The sequence below is a fragment of the Tiliqua scincoides genome, chromosome 1 (genome assembly GCF_035046505.1).
Source record: "Tiliqua scincoides isolate rTilSci1 chromosome 1, rTilSci1.hap2, whole genome shotgun sequence".
NCBI classification, from domain to species: domain Eukaryota; kingdom Metazoa; phylum Chordata; class Lepidosauria; order Squamata; family Scincidae; genus Tiliqua; species Tiliqua scincoides.
In genome coordinates, this window is record NC_089821.1 from 302,528,273 (window position 1) to 302,552,984 (window position 24,712).

General features: G+C 44.0%; 1 protein-coding gene across 2 annotated transcripts; it reads left to right on the top strand.

Moving 5' to 3' along the window:
• The first annotated feature begins 56 nt into the window (after nt 1-56).
• On the top strand, nt 57-24,281 carry ZFYVE21 (zinc finger FYVE-type containing 21). 2 transcript variants are annotated; one of them, XM_066612297.1, is made up of 8 exons: nt 57-219; nt 7,009-7,059; nt 8,802-8,970; nt 15,621-15,696; nt 17,142-17,233; nt 19,407-19,460; nt 22,827-22,969; nt 23,568-24,281. In XM_066612297.1, the coding sequence occupies exons 1-8, from the start codon at nt 94-96 to the stop codon at nt 23,601-23,603; spliced, it is 747 nt and encodes a 248-aa protein (XP_066468394.1). In that variant the 5' UTR covers nt 57-93; the 3' UTR covers nt 23,604-24,281. The 2 variants fall into 2 exon arrangements, with proteins under 2 accessions (XP_066468394.1, XP_066468393.1); XM_066612296.1 differs by lacking the exon at nt 19,407-19,460.
• Nucleotides 24,282-24,712: the final 431 nt, after the last annotated feature.

A 24,712-nucleotide genomic window follows, 5' to 3' on the forward strand; every position in this document is an offset into this window, starting at 1 on the left:
CGTCCGTTTCGAGGAGAGAGCGCGCTGATTGGGCGGCGGCGGCTGGTGTGCGGGGCGCGACGTGTGGCGGCGGCGCCCGCGGCTGAAGCGAAGATGTCGACGGGCCGCGAGGGGAAGAAGCTGGTGCGTTCGCCCAGCGGGCTCCGGATGGTGCCCGAGAGCCGGGCTGCGCGCAGCCCCTTCGGCCTCGAGGAGCCTCCCTGGGTGCCCGACAAGGAGGTAACGGCGCCGCCCGCAGCCTCCGCCCTGCCTGGCCCGGAGGGACCGCGCGCCTCCCGCCCGCCCGCAGGGCAGCGGAGCCGCCCCGCTCCCTTCCCTTGCAAGGAGTGCAGCCCAGGGGCCGGGCCGGGCCGGCCGGCGCTGCTCCTCCACGAGCCTTGCGGCGAGAGCGAGAGCGGGCAGCATCAGGCAGGTCTTCGCCCGGAGTGTCAGTGGTCTGCGGAACGCCCTGCCGCAGGAGGGCGTGGGCACGCGCAGCCTCCTGGTGTGGGTCTATGGAACTCCCTGCCGCAGGAGGTGGGGTGGGCATGCGCAGCCTCCTGGTGTGGGTCTATGGAACTCCCTACCGCAGGAGGTGGGGTGGGCATGCGCAGCCTCCTGGTTTGGGTCTATGGAACTCCCTGCCGCAGGAGGTGGGGTGGGCATGCGCAGCCTCCTGGTTTGGGTCTATGGAACTCCCTGCCGCAGGGGGTGGGGGTGGGCATGCGCAGCCTCCTGGTTTGGGTCTATGGAACTCCCTGCCGCAGGAGGTGGGGTGGGCATGCGCAGCCTCCTGGTTTGGGTCTATGGAACTCCCTGCCGCAGGGGGTGGGGGTGGGCATGCGCAGCCTCCTGGTTTGGGTCTATGGAACTCCCTGCCGCAGGAGGTGGGGTGGGCATGCGCAGCCTCCTGGTTTGGGTCTATGGAACTCCCTGCCGCAGGGGGTGGGGGTGGGCATGCGCAGCCTCCTGGTTTGGGTCTATGGAACTCCCTGCCGCTGGAGGTGGGGTGGGCATGCGCAGCCTCCTGGTTTGGGTCTGCGGAACCCCCTGCCGCTGGAGGTGGGGATGGCATCTGGCATAGTTGCCTTTAAAAGGGTACTGGAAAAACTTATGGAGGAAAAGTCCATCACCCGTTACAAACTGTGATGGGTATGTGCAACCACTTGATTTTAGTCTGTGGAACTCCTTGTCGCAGGATATGGTGATAGTGCCTGACCTAGATGCCTTTGAAAGGGGAATAGACCAATTTCTAGTGGAAAAGTCTATCACAGGTGACAAACCATGATGGGTACGTGCAAACTCCTTGTTTTAGTCTGTTGAATTCCTTGCCACAAGTTGTGGTGTTGGTATCTGACCTGGATGCCTTTAAAAGGGAATTGGATCTAGAAGAAATGCCCATCGCAGGTTACAAGCCATGATGGGTTTGTGCACCCTCCTGATTTTAAAAGTAGGCTGCCTCAGAATGCCAGATGCAAAAAGAGTGGCAACAGGATACAGGCCTCTTGTGTGCACCCTGAGGCGTCTCATGGGCCACTGTGATATACAGGAAGCTGGACAAGGAGGACCTTGTCCTGATCCAGCAGGACTTCTCTTATGATGTGACCCCACCCCACCCCACTTCCCACAGATAGCGGTGCACTGGCTCTCTGGTGAAATATATAATACACTTGACATTTGGGCTTGTCTGAAAGTGTTATCACACGTGATGATGGTTTCTGTGTGATTCCATTCTGAGAGATCTGTGATAATCATGTGGGGAAAGGGTAGATTATTTTGTGTTTTGTTTTGGTGATGCTCAATGTTCATATCATTTAGGCCAGTGGTCTTCAACTTTTTTCTTCAACGCCACTACCCCAACTTATAAATGAAATGTGAGACTGGGGACCCTGCAGTCAATACTGCCCCACTCCTAGGACTCTCTCCAACCACCTCCACCCCTATCGCCACCCACTCCTTACCCCGTTATGCCCTTCCAGCACTGTTCACTGTACCCAAATATTTTCATTAGAGAGAGCAGAAAAAGTTAACATGGAGTCTGCTGCTAGTGACAGCTATTTTAGCACAGTTGCTAAGAACCTGAGCAAGACTGGGACACAATCTTGTGGTACCTGAAGGGGTACCGCAGATGCCTCCCCCTTTACCTGGTGGTGCTCTAGTCCACTGGTCTTCAACCTTTTTTCATTCCCGTAAGTTGCCACGACCCCACAACTGAGGTTTCATGACTCCATTGAGGTCTTGACCCCAATGTTGAAGAACACTGGTTTAGGCCCTGGGTTGTAGTGACCGCTTCTTGCCGGTGTAGCTGTTGCCACCTCTCTCTGCTGTCTGGATGTTATGGCAGGGAAAGCACAACCTATCCTTGGTATACTTGGAAATGGGTAGCAACTACCCTTGTATGTCTTTTGTCTGTGAGAATCTTTTTCAGGTTCTTTAGAAGTGTAAGGTGTATGTGCACCTAAAGAGGTTGGGTCTCCATACCCAAAATGAATCTTTTGAATCCGTGAGCTTGTAGCATTTAGGTCTCAAACCTAATAATGTTGTCCCTATAGACTTACTTGCCACTCCTTGAGTAACGGCACAATCCTATGCACATCTACTCAGAAGTAAGTCTTGATGACTTACTCCCAGGAAATTGTGCCTAGGATTTCAACCTAAATTTCTTGGCTCAACAGATCCATGATTTATTTAAGGCTTATATGCATGTTGTTTTTCTTTGGCTGGTAAGCAGTGTAATTGTGAGTAGTTGTTGACTGTGTCTTGTGTTTTGATTGACTTTTATCTGCAGAAGCTTGTCTAATTTCATTGTAGTTTGCTCCTTGTCCTAGTTGAGATAAATCTTTCTCTGCTTGGAACAGTGGACTCTTATGATGTTGGCTAGTTATGTTGAAGTTACACCATTACAGTCAAAGGCAGACACAACAAATTGATGAGGGTGTGCAGCAGGAGCTGGGAAGGGGAACACTCATGAGACACTTGTGCAGGCTGATTGTGCAATGTTCTTCATGTTCAATGAGATACTGTTTTTATGTGAGGACCAGGAAGTCTAGCCTCATAAGACTGTACCAAATTTATGCTATGTTCTTAGGACCATACTGCATATTTTGGCCTCTTGATTTCTGTGTGTGTCTTATTTTTGCCTTAAAACTGCATGCAGGGAGGAGGGAAGGGAGGAAGACATGACACCCACCATAGTTCCAATTATGATCACAGCCACCTCCAAAAGTACTGTTTATGGGGGAGGAGTCTGTGGAGGTCAAGGAAAACTTTTCCTTGAAATAGCGTTAATACAGGTTGTATGTCCTAGTCCTTGTGCTTGATCTGCTGCAGGCATGCTTAGTTAAACCTTTAGTGAGTTGCTAGTAATTTGTTTATAGATGAGCTTGTAATCTTTTTTTCACAGCTCCCAGAGGATAATATAGAATTAATTTATATTCTCCTATTAGGAGAGAATAATACAGGGTTCGTTCACACCTTTACTCTTGGTACAGAACCTTATTGTTTATCTGCACTGCCATAAGAACAGCCCCACTGGATCAGGCCATAGGCCCATCTAGTCCAGCTTCCTGTATCTCAGAGTGGTCCACCAAATGCCCCAGGGAGCACACCAGTTAACAAGGGACCTGCATCCTGGTGCCCTCCCTTGCATCTGGCATTTTGATACATAGCCCATTTCTAAAATCAGGAGGTTGCACGTACGTATCATGGCTTATAACACGTGATGGATTTTTCCTCCAGAAACTTGTCCAATCTCCTTTTAAAGGTGTCCAGGCCAGGCGCCATCACCACATCCTGTGGCAAGGAGTTCCACAGACCAACCACACGCTGAGTAAAGAAATATTTTCTTTTGTCTGTTCTAACTCTCCCAACACTCAATTTTAATGGATGTCCCCTGGTTCTGGTGTTATGTGAGAGTGTAAAGAGCATCTTCCTATTCACTCTGTCCATCCCCTGCATAATTTTGTATGTCTCAATCATGTCCACCCTCAGATGCCTCTTTTCTAGGCTGAAGAGGCCCAAAAGCCATAGCCTTTCCTCATAAGGAAGGTGCCCCAGTCCAGTAATCATCTTAGTCGCTCTCTTTTGCACCTTTTCCATTTCTACTATGTCCTTTTTGAGATGCGGCTACCAGAACAGGACACAATACTCCAGGTGTGGCCTTACCATTGATTTGTACAACGACATTATAATATTAGCTGTTTTGTTCTCAATACCTTTCCTAATGATCCCAAGCATAGAATTGGCCTTCTTTACTGCTGCTGCACACTGGGTCGACACTTTCATCGACCTGTCCACCACCACCCCAAGATCTCTCTCCTGATCTTTCACAGACAGCTCAGAACCCATCAGCCTATATGTAAAGTTTTGATTTTTTGCCCCAATGTGCATGACCTTACACTTACTGACATTGAAGCGCATCTGCCATTTTGCTGCCCATTCTGTCAGTCTGGAGAGATCCTTCTGGAACTCCTCACAATCACTTCTGGTCTTCACCACTCTGTTTGCCAGCTCTGTTTGCTTCTCCTTGAGCTATCTGCATGGACCATGCATAAGTGAAGTACAGTACTTTGCTGCTGGATCAAATCAGAATAGGGTGGGTTTTAATATATTTGTGTACATACCTATAGTCGTTTGCATAAATATTCTGTGTTGCTGCTTCTGGACTCTAACAGTGTTGGCTAAAGCGCTTGCAAATTAGTACTCTGTTGATAGATAGTTGACAGGGTAGTACTGTATTGTCAAAATACGAAAAGCTCAAGAACCTTGAACTATCTGTGAGAAAGTAGGCAAGTGAACGGCCTCTATTGATCATTACAGTTTATTCTTTATCTCTTGGCAGGAGATGATATAATGCTGGCTATTGTGCACTGTGGTTTGCCTGTGCGAGCAAAATACATAACGGCGGCCATTGAGAAAGATCTTGTAGAAAGAAAAGGATTGTAGGGGGATTTCATTTCATGTATGTTTTCATTTTGCCTGCTTTGGCATATTGCCATTTTTCCAAGCCTATTTTTCTAAATGGCCTTTCTTGAAAATGGAATCTCTCATGCACAATACACTGTGTATAGCTCTGAAGTGATCCTGCTGTATGCAATGTCCCATGAAGTAGAGTTACGTTTAGAATTTGCACAAGCCTAAATACCTCTAAACAAATGAAATAGCTGGTGAAATGTGTTTCAAGCTGCTTCACTTGCTGATGACAGTCTTGCACTGGAATTCAGTGCCCTTTCTGTTGTTTGCTCATTGAGCGACATACTGGAAAGGCAGCTTGTCTCATGTCAAACCCAGACAGACCTGAAAATTCCATTAATCTGTTTTTCTTTGTGTAAAATTGTCATCACATCTTGGTTACAGATGACAGTTTTGTCAAATGAGATTATGGAATAAAAAGAACTAGAAGGAATTCTTTTAAATATGCAGTGGTACTCTTGAACAGTTTTCAAAACTCTTGAATGTTTTCAATGAATTTGTCGACCTTGCAAAGGAAGCACTTGGAATGATCAAAGCTTGCTCTTTAGGTTTAGGGCACAGGATGCTTGCTTATACCAAGTTGAACTGTTGGTCCATCTAGGTCAGTGTTGTTGGATTGTTCAACAATATTGTTGCTTCTGCATTTTTCTTAATTTTAGTCCTCCTGGAATATTGTGTCCAGTTCTGGATGTTGCAGTTTAAGAGAGATTGACAAACTGGAGCAGGTCCAGAGGATGGCAGCTAGTACATTGAGGGGGCTGGATACTGTGTCCTTTGAGGGCAGGTTGAAGGAGTTGGGCATGTTTGGAGAAGAGACAATTAAGAGGGACCATAACTATAAATACCTTAGGTACTGTCATGGGGAAGATAGAGCAGATTTGTTCTCTCTTGTTCTGGAGGAAAGGACCAACGCGTTGGTTTAAATTGCAGTAAGGGACATCTCATTTAAATGTTAGGAAGAACTTCCTGACAACACAACAGTGTTCCTGTTAGCAGTGGAACAGTCTACCTCAGGAGGTAGACTCTCCATTGTTGGAAGTCTTTAACCCATTTCTGCCCAACCACAGGTGTACACATTTTATTCCTGTTATGTATATGCAACATTGGGCAGAAATGGCTTAAGCAGAGCCTGGATAGCCATTTATCAAGGATGTTGTAGTTGTAGATAGCCTGCACTGGTTGGTAATTGGACTTGGTCTCATAGTCCCCTTCCAACTCTATGCGTCTAAAATGCTAACAGAAGCTCACTGGGGTTTCAGATGGATTTTTTTTTATCCGCTAGAGATTTGGGGGATTGACCCTAAATATTTCTGCTTATCCCTATATATCCTGAATTAGACCTTTCTGTCTATGCCTGTTTTTTGCCATTGTAGGCTGCAGACTCAAGTTTTCACTTGTCAGCTCTGAGCTGCCTTTTCTTTTTGTTGCTACTGCTCATATAGCCGATATGCTTACAGTCTAAAATGAGATGCTCACAACAACCATTGGAAAAGAAGTCATGCTGAAATGAAGAGGGACAGTTGCTCTTCCCCCTAAATATAAGACGACACCACTTGAAGAGGTGCCTCTTTGTCCAATCAGCAGGAGTAGACACCTGCCCTTAACCGTGTGAATTCAAGCCTTGTTGTGGAAAATTGTTTTCAGTGTGCTTAATCTTTCCATGGAGAAACTATTTGGAGTGGGTGAATAATTTTTCAACAAGCCAACAGAGCGCAATTTCCAGAATTATTCTGCGAAAGACATAACTGTTAAACTAATTTCAAACAGCTTTACATTTTTAATTTAGATGTTTCCCAAAAGGGCAATTTTTTATTTAAAACACACTCGTCCTTGAAATAGAACTTTGTAGTCATACTGGATCTTGTTCAAAACCTCTCCTTAGTAGGGTGTATTAATGTATGTGGTTTTCTACAGAGCCTGAGCAATGTTGCTTGAGAAGAAAAATGTGAAAAGCATGCTTGTAAAACATCATAGGAGACCTTGTAGTATAGAAAATGTCTTCTGTGTTTGGCACAGATTGTTGAGAATCTTCCTATCTTTTGTGTTGTTGTCTTCTAGTGTCCCAGATGCATGCAGTGCAATATAAAGTTTGACTTCATAACCAGGAAGGTAAGGATGAATGAAAAATGTACACTGGAATACTAAGCTTTGTTCTTGGGTAGCTGAAATTTCCTTTGCAAGCTTTCTGCCAAAGATTCAGAGGGTTATTGATGTGAAAGTACTATAGTCTTTGTACAGGTGGGTCATTCGCTGATTTTCTTCTAATAGCTAAATATAATAATAATATACAGTATTTATATACCGCCTTTCTTGGTCTTTATTCAAGACTTTATTCAAGGCGGTTTACATAGGCAGGCTTATTAAATCCACGCAGGGATTTTTACAAATTGAAAGAAGGTTCTCTCTTTCAAGAACCACCACATTCGAGCTGTTACACTCCGATCTGGTTTAACATTCTGGCCTCCATTCTCCCACGCTCCGAGCAGATGGAACAGCTCAGCTGCAGCTTGCCAGCTGCTTCAAGGTCGCACGGTGCCGGTGGCCTCGAACTGGCGACCTTGTGGATGTTAATCTTCAGGCAAATGGAGGCTCTACCCTCTAGACCAGACCTCCTGCTAGTGCTATAAACCTCTTTAAGTATGACTCGTCTGCTTGCTAGTGCAGTGAAAATTGTGTTTAAACACCCTGCACTTATGTATGAACATGCATGTATGTTACGAACACCGTCAGTTCCCCAGTTGCATATTCACTAACATGTATTTTAAAACTTGGAGAAACTTGCCTCATCCTCATTCTGCCATCACTTTTTTCCTGTACAAGGCTGTTAATTACTTCCACCTCAGAATTGTGGCTTTAAAGTACTGCTTCCTGCTTGTAGTGGTGTTCCTAGATGTTAAAACTAAAGAAGTGTTTCAGATCTTAAATACACACATTATGATGTCAGCTCTGTTCTTCCCAAGAGGCTTCCAAGATCCCAAAATAGCATTGTTCTATGCAAGTATGCATCATGCTGATCTCTTGATAGCCAAGTGTGCCTTAAACCTTAGTTATAGAGGTGTTCTCATCACTGGAGGGGAAAGGTGCTCATTTGGCAAGGGATAGCTTTGGGGAGAATTTTTGTTTCTGGCAGGGGATGCTGGATCTGATGAGTCATGAGGTCCCTTCCTAGTCTGGGGCGTTAACAATTCTGTTAGAAAGAAGCAAGACTCCTTGGACAATGCTTTGCTATAGGAGTAGAATGAAAAGGAAGCTAAATAGCACAACTTAAAAGGCTCTGCATCTATAATGAATATCTCTTTTGCACAAATGGGCTATGCGGATTCCTAAGAAATCCTAAGTGCAAGAAGTGGATGGAATTGCAGATCTTCATCTTTTTTAAAAAAAAACCTAAACATCATAGGTGAATTAATTTAGAATTTGTATATAGCCCTTCAGTGTTTCCAGGATCAATTCCGCAGTTTTAAACCTTAAGCTTGCTGAATGCTACTAAGTCAGAACAGGGAAAAGGAGAGCTCTTAAATGAAAGGAAATAATTTACTGTGATTGTAACTGACACTTTCAGCATCTAAGTATCTGACCTTTAGTTAGCAGACCTCAATAGGAACTAAAGAAGAGGTACCAAAGCATTATAAGTGACCGTTCTCAAGCTATATGTGACTGTCTGCTTGGATCAAAACAATTTTCTGCTCTTTATTTGAACAATTTAACTTGGCATCTCAGGCTACATGCATACATACTGTGCTGCATTTCAGCTCTGTTCACGTAGTAATGGCCATATATTGGACTCATCAGTTTTTCATCCCAAAATACCAATCTTGCTGAAAATTTTTTCTTTGTCTCCCCACCCCTAGCACCACTGCAGAAGATGTGGAAAGTGCTTTTGTGATAAATGCTGCAGCAAGAAAGTGCCTCTGCCTCGTATGTGCTTTGTTGATCCTGTGCGCCAGTGCGCCGAATGTGCTCTCATTTCTCAAAAAGAAACAGAGTTCTATGATAAGCAACTCAAAGTGCTTATGAATGGTAAGTGCCAAGCATGGGGTGCCTATAAACCAGATGTTCACCATTGTGAAGGCCTGCAATTTATTCTGGGCTTCTAAGCATTACACAGTAATAGGAATGATCCCCAGGTACTCACCTGACAGTTTCCAAGCTTGGTAGAAAGGCTGGCGTTCATTGGTGAGCATAGTGAGTGAAATTGTGAAACTTTGGCTGCAATCCTAACCTCACTTTCCTGGGAGTAAGTCCCATTGAACACAGTAGGACTTACTTCTGAGTAGACCTGCTTAGGATTGTGCCCTTTGTTAACTAGATAGGAAACAAATGTAAGGTGGGAGAAAGATGTGGATAACAAATTCATGTCTTGTGCTGCCAGTATTCAGATATCTAACTCTCAATTTCTTCATAGTGGAAAGCTTCCACATTGCTATTGACATGTTTTATTCCTGTTCTCTTGTGCCTTCTGGAGGGCATTCCAGAACTTTGAGGTAGCACCTTGTCCCTGTAGCTGTGTGCAAGGCTCTACTTTTGCATATCCTCTTCAGTGAGAGGGGCTATCCTTTACTCCTAATCAGCCCTGCCCTATGGCAGCAGGTAAGGTTCTTTTTCAAGCTCCATGGAATCATGCAGCCTTTTTTTTTGCTAACAGAGCAGAACTGGTGTTACCGGTGGTGTGTTTTTATTTTATATGGTATTATTCCCTCATATCCATGTAACCTATGAGCAGTGGACAGTACCTCAAATGTCTATAATTCATACTAGTCAAGTCTGCCTGCCCACATCAACTGTCACCAGCAGCATACTTTTAGACTATTTTCTTAAATCTTTATATACACCAGTGGACCTTAATATAAACTTTAGATGCTGCTTTTCCAGGGTTCAGTTCAAACTCTCAAATCTCCATCTTGACTTCTGTTTGCTGCCAAGTTGCTAGCTCATGTATGTCACGTATTTTAGGGGTAACGGATAAGGTTGCAAATTCCTATCTCATTGTATTGTGAAAGCTTCTGTCTCCTGATAGTATATGTTTGACTTCTGTCTGTATTTGTATTTCTGTATAATGCTAATTGTATCCAGTGTAAAGACTCCTTGTCAAGGAGCTGCTTTTGCTTAGCTATTTTTTCTTTGATAAGGGCAGGACTGATCAGCCTGCACCTTTCTGAAGGGAAACACATATTAAGAAGTTCCCTACACATTTCTTTGCCATTTTCCCTGATTTTCAAACTGTTCTTGGGTAAGCCACACAGGGGAAACTTCAGTGGGCTGCGGGGATTGGGAGAGTCATGCATGCCTTCTTTTCTCCTTCTACTTTCAGTTGCATTAAAAAAAAACACAAGCCTTGTTCTTTCTCTCTCCCACCTCACTGAATCTCAGTGGAGAGTCAGCTTGGGAGGAACGCCTTTCCCGGATCAAGGAGATGGTAGCACTACAGGTCAAGGAGGCCAACCCCTCCCTTACCTAGGCAGCTTCTGGTAAGTCCAGCTCAAGTGCAGCTCAGAGTATGACTGCAAAGCTCATCATCACCATAGTCACAACTTCCACGGGTGGTGATCCAGGGGAAAACAGACTCATAGAGTTGGAAGGTGCCTAATAGGTCATCTAGTCCAACTCCCTGCCTGTAGCAGGAAATCTTCCTTGAGCATCTCCAACAGGTGCTTGACGAGTCTCTGCTTGAAGATCTCCAGTGAGGGAGAGTCCACTACGTCCCTTGGCAATCTGCTCCACTGCTGAACCGCCCTTACTGTCAGGAATTTTTCCTGATGTCCTATTGGAATCTCTTCTCTTGCACTTTGTACCTGTTGGTTTGAGTTCTACTTGTAGAGGCAGCTGAGAACAAATCTTCTTTCATATGACAACCCTTTAGGTATTTGAAGAGCGCTATCATATCCTCTCCCAGCCTTCTTTTCTCCAGGCTGAACATACCAAGTTCCCTCAACCTTTCTTCATAGGGCTTGTCCTCCAGCCCTCTGATCATCGTCGTTGCTCTCCTCTGAACCTGCTCCAGTTTGGCTACATCTTTCTTAAAGTGAGGTGCCCAGAATTGGACACAGTATGCCAGGTGAGGTCTAACCAGTGCAGAGTAAAGTGGAACCATGATTTCTCCAAACTCGAAAGCTGTGGCTCTACTAATGCAGGCTAAAATTGCATTTACGTTCTTTGCAGCTGCATCACACTGCTGACTCATGTTCATCCTGTGATCCACTGCAACTCCACAATCCGGCTCACATGTTGTGCTGCCAAGCCAGGTATCTCCCATTTTATACCTGTATCTTTGGTTAGTTTTGCCTCGGAGCAGAACCTTGCATTTGTCCCTGTTGAACTTCATCTTATTCATTTCAGCCCAGTATTCCATTTTGTCTAGGTCTTCCTGAAGGCTTCTACTGTCTTCTGTTGTGTTTGCTACTCCTCCCAGCTTGGTGTCACCTGCAAATTTGATGAGGGCCCCTTGTATTCCCTCATCCAAGTCATTGATGAGGATATTAAAGAGAACTGGGCCCAAGACAGAGCCTTGGGGCACCCCACTCGAAACTGTCCTCCAGGTTGACATGAAGCCACTGACAAATACCTCTGTGTATTGCCGTCGAACCATACCAATCTAATGATGGTATCATCTAACCCTTATTGTACCAACTTGCTGATTAGGTCATGTAGGACCTTATTAAATGCTTTACTGAAACTGAAGTCAAGATAAATTACATCCACAGCATTCCTATAGTTCAGTAAGCTAGTAACCTGATCAAAAAGGAGATGAGATTTCTCTGGCAAGATTTATTTTTGACAAATCCATGCTGGGTTCTATTGATCACTGAATTGTTGTCTAGATGTGTGCAAACTGTGTTTTATTATTTGTTCCATCTTCCCCAGCTGACAGGGAAGTCAGGTTGTCAGGTCTGTAATTTCCCACATCTTCTTTTTTCCTCTTTTTTAGAGACTGGGACCACATTAGCCTGCGTCCCTTCTAGCTGCACCTCCCCCATTCTCTAGGATTTCTCAAAGATAATTCAAAGAGGCTCTGCACTACATCTGCACATTCCTTTAGTACTCCAAGATGCAGTTCATCCAGTCCAAATGACTTGGGCCAGTTAAGTGATTTCTAACTAGTTCCCTATCAGTTCTAATCTGCAGTCCTGTGCCATCCTCTTTGGGGATGTAAGCATATCCCCCCATCAGCAAGGATCCAGCACCCACATTTGCACAATCCTCCTTCTGAGAGAATACGGGTGCAAAGTAGGAGTTGAGCAACTCTGCCTTCTCTTTGTTTCCAGGCACTAATTGGTTATTCTTATCCAGAAGCAATCCCACCCCCTCATTTTTATTCTTCTTTCTTTGGACATATCTTTAAAAAACTCTTTCTGTTATACGACATCCCTGGCCAGCCTCAGCTCATACTGAACTTTAGCATTCCTGACCCTTGCCCTACAAGTCAGGGTTATTTGTCTGTACTCCTCCCTGGTGCTCAGTCCCACCTTCCATTTCCTATACGTGTCTTTTTTGATCTCCAGCTCGCCGCTGCGTTGCTTGTGCAGCCACCCTGGTTTTTTAAGATCTTTTCTTTTTCATAGGAGTTTCTGACTGCGCTTGTAGAAGCGGCTTCTTAAGGAGCTCCCACCCATCTTGAGCCCCTTTTCCCGTTAGTTCATCAACCCATGGGATCCCACCTATCATTTGTCTGAGCTTGTTAAAATCAGCCTTCCTTAAATCCAATGTACAGGTTTCACTGCATATTCCTTTTGTTTCCCATAAGATTGAGAGCTCCAACAGTTGGTGATCACTTTCCCCTAAGGTAGTGGTTCTCAAACTCACTGGGAGAGTTTGAGAGCCACTAAGTTCTTGCGTGGGCGAGAAGGGGAAGGCAGCAGGGGCGGGGGAAGGCAGCGGCGCGATCCCCAGGATCAAGCCACTCAGGGGGGCTGCAGGGGCTTGGGTACATGTACCCAAGCCCCTGCAGCCTCCCGGGGGTGTGGGGAGCCTGGCGCAGCCTGCAGCAGGGCTCCTGGCAGCAGTGAAAGTAGATGCTGAGCGATCGCGCCCCGCCTCTGCGATCCCAGGGATAGTGCAGCTGCCTCCTCCCTGCCTCCAGGCTGCCCCCGCCCCTTAAGGGGGCAGGGGCCAGGGCCCACAGGCTGGGGCATCGCAACGCCCCAGTTTGAAAAACCCTGCCCTGTGGTTTCTACTACTTCGACATCATCAACCAATTCCCCATTATTGGAAGGAAATGCTAACTTGCATTTTCTTCCAGCTCCCCTTTAGGCAGCTTGGTTTCTCAGAGCTCCTTCCTTCCCTGTTCCTCAGGAAGAGGAAAACCATAGGGCAATGTCTCAGGCCTAGATTGTTCGTTGCAATACACACAAACAAGGCTGTGCCATCTAGCAGACTGCTGCCGTTTCATCTGTGAGCAGCCTTTCCAACCCATTGGAGCAATTGGATATGTCAGATGATTAAAGTTACTATCCATTGACCATGAATGGCTTTTTCCAGCTGAGATGTTTCTGATCCTCTTAGTGAAAGCTGTGTATGCTTTATTGCTGTGAGAACACAAGGCAGAGATGGAAGATCTAGCTCCATCAAATCTGAATGAAGAGGGATTGGTTTCCCCCCTCTGGTTCTTCTAAACCAAGGGTCTCCAAACCCCAGCCCGGGGGCCAGATGTGACCTGCGGCCAGCCTCTATCCGGCCTGCAACCAGCCTCTTGTCCCCTCAAAGTCTCTGACGCACTTGACCGAACATGATTGGAGCTGTGCTCTGGTTGTATCTGAAGGGTGTTCTAAAGGCCAAAGAGACTGAATGAATGAGCCCATTCATTCATTTATTCACTCCTCTTAAGTTCCAACTCTAATTTATTTATATAAATTTTATATATAAATTGTTTTCTGGCCCCCTACATGGTGCCAGATATTTGATGTGGCCCTTTAGCCAAAAAGTTTGGTGACCCCTGTTCTAAACCAATGACTGTTTCATTTTCTGAGGTTTTTTGCTCAGGTTATGGAAGTTGGAGTGGACCAACTTGGCCAAAGGAAAATCGGCTCTCCTCATGGCAAATTGGTTCTGTTCACTATCTGAGGCCACTATGCAGCTGTTTAAGGTTCCCATAGTGATTCTCCTGTAGCTCTGCTGCCCTGTACAACAATAATCCTTAAAAAAGGAGGAGCAGGGCCCAAGGACCCCTGTGATAAATGGGTTAGAACAGCCTTACAGAGGGGATTCAAGGCATCAGAAACTTCCCTGTGGGCTTTGGTATTCACCAGGTTCATGTGCGTTTGGATAGAAGAGCTGGTAGCTTCAGAGACAATCACCAAACTCATTAAGGGTGGGTTGAAGAAAATAACCATATCAGTAGCCTTTTATGGCTAACACAACTTTTGATGCCATACAGCTGAATCTTGAGTTGTGGCATCAAAACATAGTGGCCAGACAGAATTTATTACTCAGCACTTGGGCCATGAATCCCAGTTCACAGGTTAGTCTGTCAGGATTACAGTTTCCTGGATCCCAGTTGTTAGGAAAGTCATTGGACTCTAGGCTAGCTTCCTCAAGGCCAGGGATAAGAAAAAAAGCATTGCCAATAGTCTCTTTTAAAAAAAGAGACTAAATGCTGACTCTTTTAAAAAAAGAGACTAAATGCTGGCAGCCTTTTCATTCTTGCAAGGATTCTCAAGGGCACAGGGTTTTACAGCTTCCAGGTCCAAGTGTAACCTTCTCTGTGATTCATAGCCTACAATAGAAGACAGGCATTGCTCTGGCACATCCTGAAAGTTTTGAAGTGTCCTCCGGAAGGCACAGGATAAAGGAATGTTTTACTGTGAATTCTTGTTTGCTGTGCCTTCCAGAGGGCATTCCACCTGCCCCGCTTATATCTGTGGTCCAACAATCCACAGGCTTCTGCTTTTGCCACACATGTGGGAAGGTGGACGGGGGCTCCTTTAGGATTTTTGTTCATGACCGTCACCAAAAACTGTAGCCCTGCATCTGTCTCCTCTGCAGTAACCAATTATTAATAATGCTTGTTGTGATTTGAGGTTTTGTTCCTACTTCCACAAGCAGGCAGTCAGTGAAAGAGTAGGGAACATCATTGCATGGTGGTAGGCTGTATTTTTACTTACTAGATGTTGCAGTTGAGAGACGTTGGGACTGCTGGTTTGGTTTCAGGTGAGAGATGCTGGGACTCCTGTTTTGGGCAGTATCCACATGTTCACTGTAATGTCTAGTTTGCATTCAGCCTTTACTGAAACCTTTGCATCATATTGGAGTGCTTCTGTTGTGCGGAAATTGTTACAAAACTGTTAGTGCTGCTGCTCGTGGTGATTTTTCTGATCACTCTATACTGAATGTGAAACTGGTGAAAAGTGTCACGGAGAGTAGCTTTCACATTCACTTGACCCTGTTCCCTGTCCAGCGCTGAGATTGAAAGGCTAGTGTAGATCAACCAAAGCATCCATTTTTTGGTTAATGGACCAAGCATAAAACATATGTAAGAGCTTGGAATGATGGTGCAGCATTGCCTCTTTCCCACTGAATCTAAAATAGATCCAAGAGAACTTAATTAAATCATTAATACAAAACTACATGCAATAAGGCAGGTTCAGAGAAAGGTGTTTCAAGGTGATTGTCTTAAGTTCTAGGCATCTGAGAAGCATCTTTTTCTTCCTTTCCCTGCTTCTACCTGTGCTGCCAAGGTGCTACATTCTTTGTAACGCCAGGAACATCAGAAAAATCAGAGATGATGGTTTGTCGACTCTCCAATAACCAGAGGTAAGAAGCATGCTAAGTAACTAATGATGCTTGTAGGTAAGTGTATGACCTTTATAGTTCTTAGGTTTAAGAGTTCTTATCAGGCTCTTTGGTCTCCTGAAAGTGCAGAGGAGTTCCTATTGCAGCATGTAAGGACCTTTTGCAGGCTATTCTCAAGAGTAGTGCTTGGCATTCCCACTTCTCCAAATGCAGGTGGCACCTGGAATGGACAAACACGTAAAACCTTGGCACTATAAGTCTTCAAAGTGAGACCTCAGAATTTGACCGGCAGTAGAGACAAAACTTGTGGACCGATGGCTGAGTTGCATAATTACAACTTTTCAGGCGGGAGACCAATTGGATGACAAAAGGCATGAACCACAAAGCACAGTTGCTGTACACCTGTGCAATTTGGAGCTTGCTCAGGAAACGGAAGACAGTGTCTCATGAATTAGTGCAGCAATTCTCAAACTCTCACAGAAAGTTTGAGCCACTGTAAGTCTTGGTGGGGGCTTATGGGGGGAAGGCAGGCAGGCGCTCAGGGGGCTGCAGGGACTGGCATTTACATACCAGTCCCTGCAGCAGCGTCCTGGGGGGTGGGGAGCCCTGAGCGAGCATCTGCAGGGCTCCCCAGCTTTCTTAAAGTGAAAGCAGAGCGATTGCGCTCCACCTCCGCAAAACCAGAAGTGCAGCGCAATCACTTCACTTTCACTTTTAGAAGGCTGAGGAGCCCTGCAGATGCTTGTGCAGGGCTCCCTGCACCCCCAGGATGCTGCTGCAGGGACTGGTAAGTGCATGCCAGTCCCTGCATGCCCCCCCTGTTAGCGATGTGATCCTTGGCCAGGGCCATCTGGCTGGGGCATCGCGATGCCCTAGTTTGAGAAGCCCTGGATTAGTGTTTTGTAGTAGTATTGGCTACTACATTCAGTTATTTGATTTTTCTCTGTAAACCGCTTTGTGAACTTTTAGTTGAAAAGCGGTATATAAATACTGTTAATAATAATTAATTAATAATACTGCAAAATATTGGCTGCTGCAAGGGATAGCAGTGTTCATTTTGGAAAGAATGAAAGTCTAAGAGCTGAAGTAAAGCGGCACAAGAACAGCTACAAGATTTTTACACCTTTTTCCCGGAAGCTCAGAAGTGGAATGAGGTAGAAACTGGGTTGCTTCAGATCAGTGTTGGGCATGAATTAGTTGGGTCCATGGGACCATGAGCAAATGGCTTACTTCCTCCAGTATGTGTAATACTAAGTTGAAATTTTCAGTTGTGGATTTTGTTTGATTTTATCCTGACTTCTAATTAGTTTGCTTTGTGTTGGTTTTTTCTGTTTTGCTTTTATCTTGATTGTAAGGTATCTTGGGTTGTCTTTTAGAGGCGGGAAATGAGGGACTGAAATGTGTTAAATGAAATAAGATTTGTCAATTGTCGTGTGAAATAAGCAGTGTGATGTTCTTTTGTGTAGATACCTATTTCTGGATGGAGAAAGCCATTATGAAGTTGAAATAGCACAGATTTCAACAGTCCAGATACTTACTGAAGGATTTACTCCTGGAGGTAAATATTGCATTGAATTAATTGGGGTGCATATATTAACTTTATATGCTGTTCACTTAAATGGCAGAACAATTTATGTCCAGATGAGTACTGTATAAACAATAAAATACAGTAAAATTTAAAAACTCAAAAATCTGTATGTTGCACCTGGCTTGGATGTGTGTCTTTGAAAGTGACTGCTTAAAAAAAATCCTGGTCCTGTGTGTTTTGGAGAGGGAAGTGCAAATGGCAAATCAGGACCTATGGTTTTCTTTTTTGTGCATTGTTGTATTGAGTTTAAATGGAAGCTGAAACCCTGCAGCTGGAGAACACATGCTGCTTGTTCAAATCAATTTGTGAACTTCAAGCCCACCACTACTATCCACTGCTTCTGTGTCTGCACTGCCCCCTTGGGGCTGCCAGCTCACAGTGCTTCTGTGACAGCAGAAACCACAATGGGAAGAATTCCTGTGTCAGTCATTATGCTTTATATAGCACATCTGTGTGCAGATTCCAGATTTATTTATTCTCATCTCCCCCAGCCCTCCAGATCAGTGGCAGTGGTCAATATAATTGTGGGCAATTGTAAGCAGACTGGCAGCAGGGCATTCGTCTCCAGTCTTTGCTTGTTTGTTAGCATCCTGGTTATCACTTACTATTTAAAAAAAAGTTTCTGCCCTCATGATTGCAGAGATTGATATGACAGCAGATGCTAAGTGATTGTGAAGAAGAAATTTTTGTGTTCGACTGTAAACATGTTTGTTTCCATTTGAGCATAAAGTGATTATTCTACAATAATCTATCAGTTGAGGTTTGATTGATTGATTGATTTGTATTCCACCTTTCTCCCCGAAGGGCACCCAAGGCGGCTGAGATCTGCTATGTTGAGATCTGCTATGTTCAGCCTTAGTCTATCAATACATACGTGATTTTAAAAAACAAAACATTAAAATCTAACTTGAGGTTACTTCAACAGAACACATAAAGAAATTGATCATGCTCAGTTGTGCTGTAAACTTTCCTTACTGGTTCTTCACAGCTTCCTTCTGATCTAAGAAAAATATTTATTTTTGCAAAAATAGGTACCTTGGAAGGAATCTCTCTCATCTTCATCCGTCCTCATTTACTTTGAGTTAGGGGCTTGTTAGAACTTGGTGTGCAATCTTATGTGTGTTGTTGGGCCTTGACCCAAGCATATTTGCAATCGCTTAAGCATTAGTAACATGCCTCTTCTATTCACCAAGTAACCATAAGTAGCCTTGTGTAGCTTGTGTATAAAGCCCATGCAAATGCAGTTTCCAAGGTATTTTCTTTTAAGCAATTGTAAATTCTGCAGCAAAATGCAAACTGTCAGTTGGAGTTCCCTTTGCCCCTGTTGTCTTTGGAATAAGGAAAAGTGAATAAAAGAGTAAGCATGTTTTTAAAGGCTGCACTGGCCAGGCAGTCAGCTCAAGAATGTTTGACAGCAACTTCTTGCAAAACCAAGTAGGAGGTAGGAGTCTTCTTGTGTGACAGTGCTACCTCCCTGATTAAATCAGATTGAACTAATCATGTCCAATGCCTTAAAAATAAAGCTGATGTGGAATGACTTTCAAATTGGGCGCAGTGCATCACCATTTAGCGGAGTAGGGACAGTTTCTCATTATCGGCTGCCAGAAAATTTGTTAATGATAAATCTTTGACAATCAGCCCCCTAAAATATTTCATATTTGGTGCAGACTTGAAGCTTTTTTAAGTTAAGTAAACCCTGAATTGTATACTAGTCTTTCTTGGCTCTTTAAAGAATGTGAAAGAGAGATTGAGCCTCAAATATGATTAGAAGACTACTAAATGGGGGCAATTGCTGTTTGGTCCAAATCTGAAAGTTACAGCTAGCAACAGTGACTCTGGAGCCTGCCTGGTCATTTCTCTCTCCAAGCTTTGTTACATAAAAATGAAGTCTATGAGTGTACTCAGATTGGAACCAGAGCTTCAAGCAGCATCTTTCTCATGGATTTTGGTTGATTTCATGCATATCTCTAATCTGTAGCTTGCTGTTGTATGTTTCTGCCAAACAATTTTCTACCATCTTTAATCCAAGTCCTGTGATATTTCCGTGGCTGTATACTGAACCTTCTTTGAAAAGGGAGCACTCTCTTACTCATTTCTTTTGATTGATCTTTCTCCTCACTGCTTGCCTGCCTCCTTGATGTAGAAAAAGACAATCACACTTACACCAGCCTCTTGGAAAACGAACACATTATGGAAGGTCAGCACTGCAGTTCAGTTCTCCTAAGCATGCTTTTTGTAGCTCCTGTTCAATGCATGTTGATTCCTGCAGGCTTTACTGCAAGTTACTTTTGGGGGAGCAGGGGATGTTAATGGTGGTTAGATCCTTGTATTATCTATCCATGATGTCACTGGGGAAAGATTTTTCTCATTTTATAGCTAACTTGAATCTATAAATCAGTTAGCAGCCAGAATTCTACATCCAGACAACCTCTCTATTGCCCTCCTTCCTCTTCCCAGCCAGTCTGGGACTGAAGAAAATGAATCTGGAGGCAGAGAGGACCTCTCTGAGAAAGAAAAGCTATAGTGATAGGAAAAAGAGTTATAGTTTCAGCTTGATGAAGTTGGGGCACAAGTGGTGGGGAGTGACTTCGGTTGCATCACTGGGTACCATGTGTGTCATGACGTTTGAACTGCCCTCGGGGTAAGGGATCTGTTCCTGTCCCAGTATTCCTCTAGAACTGCGTGTGTACTTGCTATCCATTCCCATTGGAGTGATTTGTTTTTCCTATTTATTATGAAGAGGGACTGTGAAGGTTACTTTTTCTTTCGCTGCTTGTTTTGATAAGAGGCTTCACCGTTTTGTGATTGCAAGGGAGATGTAGTAGTGTACAGAAAGTGTGGGGTGGGGGGGCTAAGATTGCCAAAAGCTTGTTTCACACAACAGAGCAGGGCCTTTCACATGCACAAACAGCTGTTGCCCTGTCATAGACTTGGGTCTCACTCCCAGGGTTTTGGGGTGCTCAGAGTTGTTGGTTCTGAACCCTAGAGCCCTCAAAGATCCCTGTTTGGTAGTACTGCCACCACCCTGTAAGAGCCAGTGCCTCAGTCCAGGGAAACCGAGACCCTTTAGGCTTAACTGTATCCCTTGTAGGCACTGAGCACTTTCTTTACTTAAAGTCTCAGTCCTCAAGTTACTAGTCCACAATGAGGATTTTTGGTAGCTTGCTGAATGGCTAGGCAGGATTCTGAACCTTTGTCCCCAACAGACAATGAACCAACATGGTAAAAAGATTTTCTACTTTATTAAATCCATAGGGTTACAAAAGGTTACGAAGGCAGCAAATGCTAGAGGCATAAAACTTCTAGGAAACATAACAGCATAAAACAACAAAGCTAACTGGCTAACTCTATTATTTCCTAACCCTCACCTGGGTCAGCTTCTTTTGTAGATCCTCAGGCCAGTTACCTATGGCCACATGGTCCTGGCAGGGCAGGATGTGCACCCACCACCTCTCTCACCCAGAGACAAGGAACAAAGACCCTGTCCTCCAGAAGTGGGGCTGGAAGCTCGCCCTCTCAGCTCTTCCCTCCCCCCTGGAGATCTGCCTGCATTCCATCCTTGATGGGCCTCTTTCTGGCTGCCTAGGTGCTACATAATCACCTTCCATTGATTTGTAAATCCTAGCAGCTAGGAAATGCAAGCCACTTCTGTGTTACTGTTTTAGCTTGGTTCAGGCCTTGCAATGCTACTAGGCCTGAACTGTACATATCCATGACATGCCCTTCATTGTAGTTTCTGCTTTAGCCTACTGGCTGTATTGTGTGTGCAATAAGGAGGAAACTATAGTGTATTGCCAAGACAGCTGCAGGCTGTGACCTGATAGGTCATTTCTGGGACACATGGCTTCAGTCCTTCCTCAGTAAGCAAGCAAATTCTGCAACTGGAAATGAAAGAGTGAGAGGTGATAGAGTGGCTGAGGTTGAGATGGGGAGGAAGTGTCTTAACAGCCATATTTTTGACCTTTTTATACTACCTTCCAAGGAGCTCAGGGTGGTATACATAGTTTGTTCTCTCCTTTTATCCTCACAACAACCCTGTGAGGTACGTGAGGCTGAGATATAGTGACCAGCCCAAGGTCATCCCAGAAAAGTCATGGCTGAGTGGAAATTTGAAGGTGTTAATGGATTTCCAGGTCTGATCACTACACCATCCTGGGTGTAGTTAGACATGACATTATTTAAGGTTTGAAATTGGTTTCAAATCTGTGCCATGGTTATCGGCTAGAGCTAACAAATACCTTGGGCACCTTCACTCAAAAAAGTTCCATGGCTTCCTCTATAGAACTGTTACATTGCGTAGCATAGATGTATTCTTGGAATACAGGGAGGAAATTGCTCGAGAGGCAGTACTGCTGGACTCGAGAGGTGGAAGTAGTGAGCATGCTTAGACAAACTCCACAGATGGTGCCAGGTCGCCCCACCCATATGTGGAATCAGAGTAGCAAATGAAAAAACTGAAGGACCTGGATATAGCCTGTTAATATGCATCATCATTAATGCAGAGAATCTGTATCAATAACTAGCTTTTAAAAGATACACTGGGATATAGGAGCTGAGTAGATACTGTTTTCTTAGATTTATTCCTAATCTTGGAAAAGGCAACAGTGATGTACCACTTTTGTTTGAAAGTTAAACTAAATGCTTGGTGTTTAGAAGCATACTACACACATTGCTGCTCAATGCTTTTTTCCTCAGAGTACAGTACACTAAGTAAAAAGTACTGCAAAATAGACTGAGAGGTGTTCATGGCTGTGGAGTGTTGAACATTTCAGACATTTCCCTTTGCCAAGCCATCACTTCTCCCCCCCCCCCCCACCGTGCTTCGCTTTTGTTTTTCTCATTCAGTGTGGCTTATGCAGCCTGCTCTAGGCCCTGCTTGGTCTTAAAGCAGGTCAGATGGTGGCCACATTTAGCAATTATCAAAAGCAAGTTGGAGCCTTGGCACTGAGAAAATGGGTGGGGTTGCCAGTGAATGGGACTCCTGTGCCCTCTGTCTTCGCCTGTAAACCTCAGCTCCTTTTCTTGCATTGTGAATCAGTCTTCCTTTATTACTGCTCATCAGTGACAAAAATATTCTACTGAACACATTTGCCACTTAATATGCAAATTATGACATTATTACTGTGGAACTGGAGTAGAGAGAATTGCAAAATGTAAGTGCAGAGCCCTGGATTCCCTGAGCTTAAACTTCCAAATTAATGTTCTGCATGGTGTGCAGTCTTGAGCCTGTTGTGTGGCTAGAAATGCAGGATATTGAGTTATCAAGCTTTGTGGGCTACAATTCAGATAGTACAGAATGTGTGATGCAGAGCTAGAAGACCTGGATAGAACTCTTGCACAGTGACTGGCCTTTTGCCCATACTGTCCATTCTCAGACAGACTGCTCTGTTTAAGGGTTAACAAAACACTTTGTTCCCTGCATATCATTGCTTTGGCACTAGGAAAATATAAAAGTGGAAAATCCCACTAAACTTCTTGAGTACATTATAGTGAAAACTTGAGTTAGATTTTGTTTATGCTAGAACAATCTAAACCCTTTCCCGTTGTTCCTTATCTCCCCTAGGAGGCAATACTCGTGCCACAGGCATGCTCCTTCAGTACAAGGTGCCAGGGACAGAGGAACTCAAACAGATGAAATTTACTGCTGGTGAAGACTTTAACTCTAACAAGAAGTTGTCAGCAACATGGCTAGCAGCCATGCATAAGGTGAAACACCAATTCTGGTTATTTGTGCTTTCAGTCCAAGTTGGAACAAACCAAAGCAGTTCTTGTGGCCCCTGAAAGAGTAACATGTTAACTGTCACATGAGCTTCTGTGGCATACAGTTCACTTCATCAGAAACATACAGGGGGTACAAGACTCTGGTTTTTGCTGCTGCAGCGGAACACCTTTGGTATTATCCCTGCATATGGTTAATAACAAGATCTAGACAGGCGAGAGACTTGTTAGGAAGTTGACTTGTATCTGACAACGGAAGTTTGGATGAAAGTGAAGTTTGTTAACTAGGTTGGTTTTGTGCTGACCAAGAATAGCCAAACAATTGCAAGGAAGCACTGACATCTGTTTTCCCCCCATGACAAACTCTTGTTGAATTACTTTCTTCCTCTTTAACTGTTTGAGTAGAGGAGGAATCGCTTTGCATTTAACAACAGCCTGATCACCTGAATTCTGCATCCTGGCGATTTTAATGCTTTTTAATGCAATGAAAAAAGTGTCTTCATTCCCAGGTGATTCCAGAAAGTGATTTGGAATTGAGGCTTTGTGTAAAATTGAACAGCATTTGATTGTCTTTTTCTTATTGCAGGCAGCAAAACTTCTTTATGAATCTCGGGACCAATAGCAACTTCTGACTTGCAGGGGGAAAGACTGATTCAAAGAATAAGTTTCTCACTACTTGCTGTCACATGATAATAAGTACTTGGTAATAGGGATCCCCATGTTCCTTTCTCTCCTAAATGTGGTTCATTTATGTGAGCACTGGCCAATTATAATGTGAGTATTTTACCCATAAGTATTCACTTATTTAGTGTGCAATATGTATACAGTTTATTAATGCTTTAAATATAGCCTTGCCTCTATGACTTTATAGTTTGTTAAATCTTGTCTGCACTTAATGTGTAAAAATGAAGTGTGACTTGCACTACTGGTAAATGTATAGCACAACTTTTGTAGTACAGATTATGTATACTATATAATTCATTTTAAAAGGAAACAAACTTTACGTTTGCTCCAGATAATAGCTTTTCAGGTGTGTAGATCTCAGGTTTTTTTCTCCTCATATCCAAATGATCTATGAAATTTGCCTTAGGTGTCATTTTATAGAAGCTACTTTCTTGAGGTGGGGCATTTGTATCATGAGATTAAACACTTTTTTAAAAAGTTACCAAATACCACAAATTGACCTGTGTGAGTTGATCTTTTTGAATGAAGCATCCAGCAAGATGATTTTCTGAAGTTTTTATATTCATGCTTTTTGTGGTAATTCTAGCTTTGGCTAATAAAAATGATTAAATACTACATAAAAGCTGTCTGGTATTAACTAATGCTAGGTGGTTTGAGTTATTATAAACTAGTGATGCCATTAAGGTTTTTCTTAGACAAGATACAAGCAGGGCTCATGTATAGGCCTGTCTTCTCATGGTAACAGACAAACAGCAGTGGAATAAACTACAGGTCCAGACTATTTATACATGGATTTGACTCAACACGAATGGCCCCTGCAAATGAGAAGGAATGTGCTGATCCCTGGAGAAGGGGAAAATGCACCCCTTTAAAATCAGTTTAAAAAATTGAACAGTCCTTTAACAATAGCCTCCTTAATGAGAGAGAGGGCAGCTGGCTGACAATCTAACAATCCTTCTTTCTCCAGTGGCCCCTCCTTCCCCCTGAGCACAGTTTGTATTGAAAGGAGGGGCTCAGTTGGCCCTATTTATGTGAGGAACACTATGT

What these genes read in the sequence shown, in the direction of transcription:
- ZFYVE21 (XM_066612297.1), top strand. Translation starts at nt 94, where the DNA reads ATGTCGACGGGCCGCGAGGGGAAGAAGCTGGTGCGTTCGCCCAGCGGG. An exon ending in TTGACTTCATAACCAGGAAG is followed by an intron (nt 7,060 to 8,801) that starts GTAAGGATGAAT and finishes CCCCACCCCTAG; the next exon opens with CACCACTGCAGAAGATGTGG. An exon ending in TGAAGGATTTACTCCTGGAG is followed by an intron (nt 17,234 to 19,406) that starts GTAAATATTGCA and finishes TCCTTGATGTAG; the next exon opens with AAAAAGACAATCACACTTAC.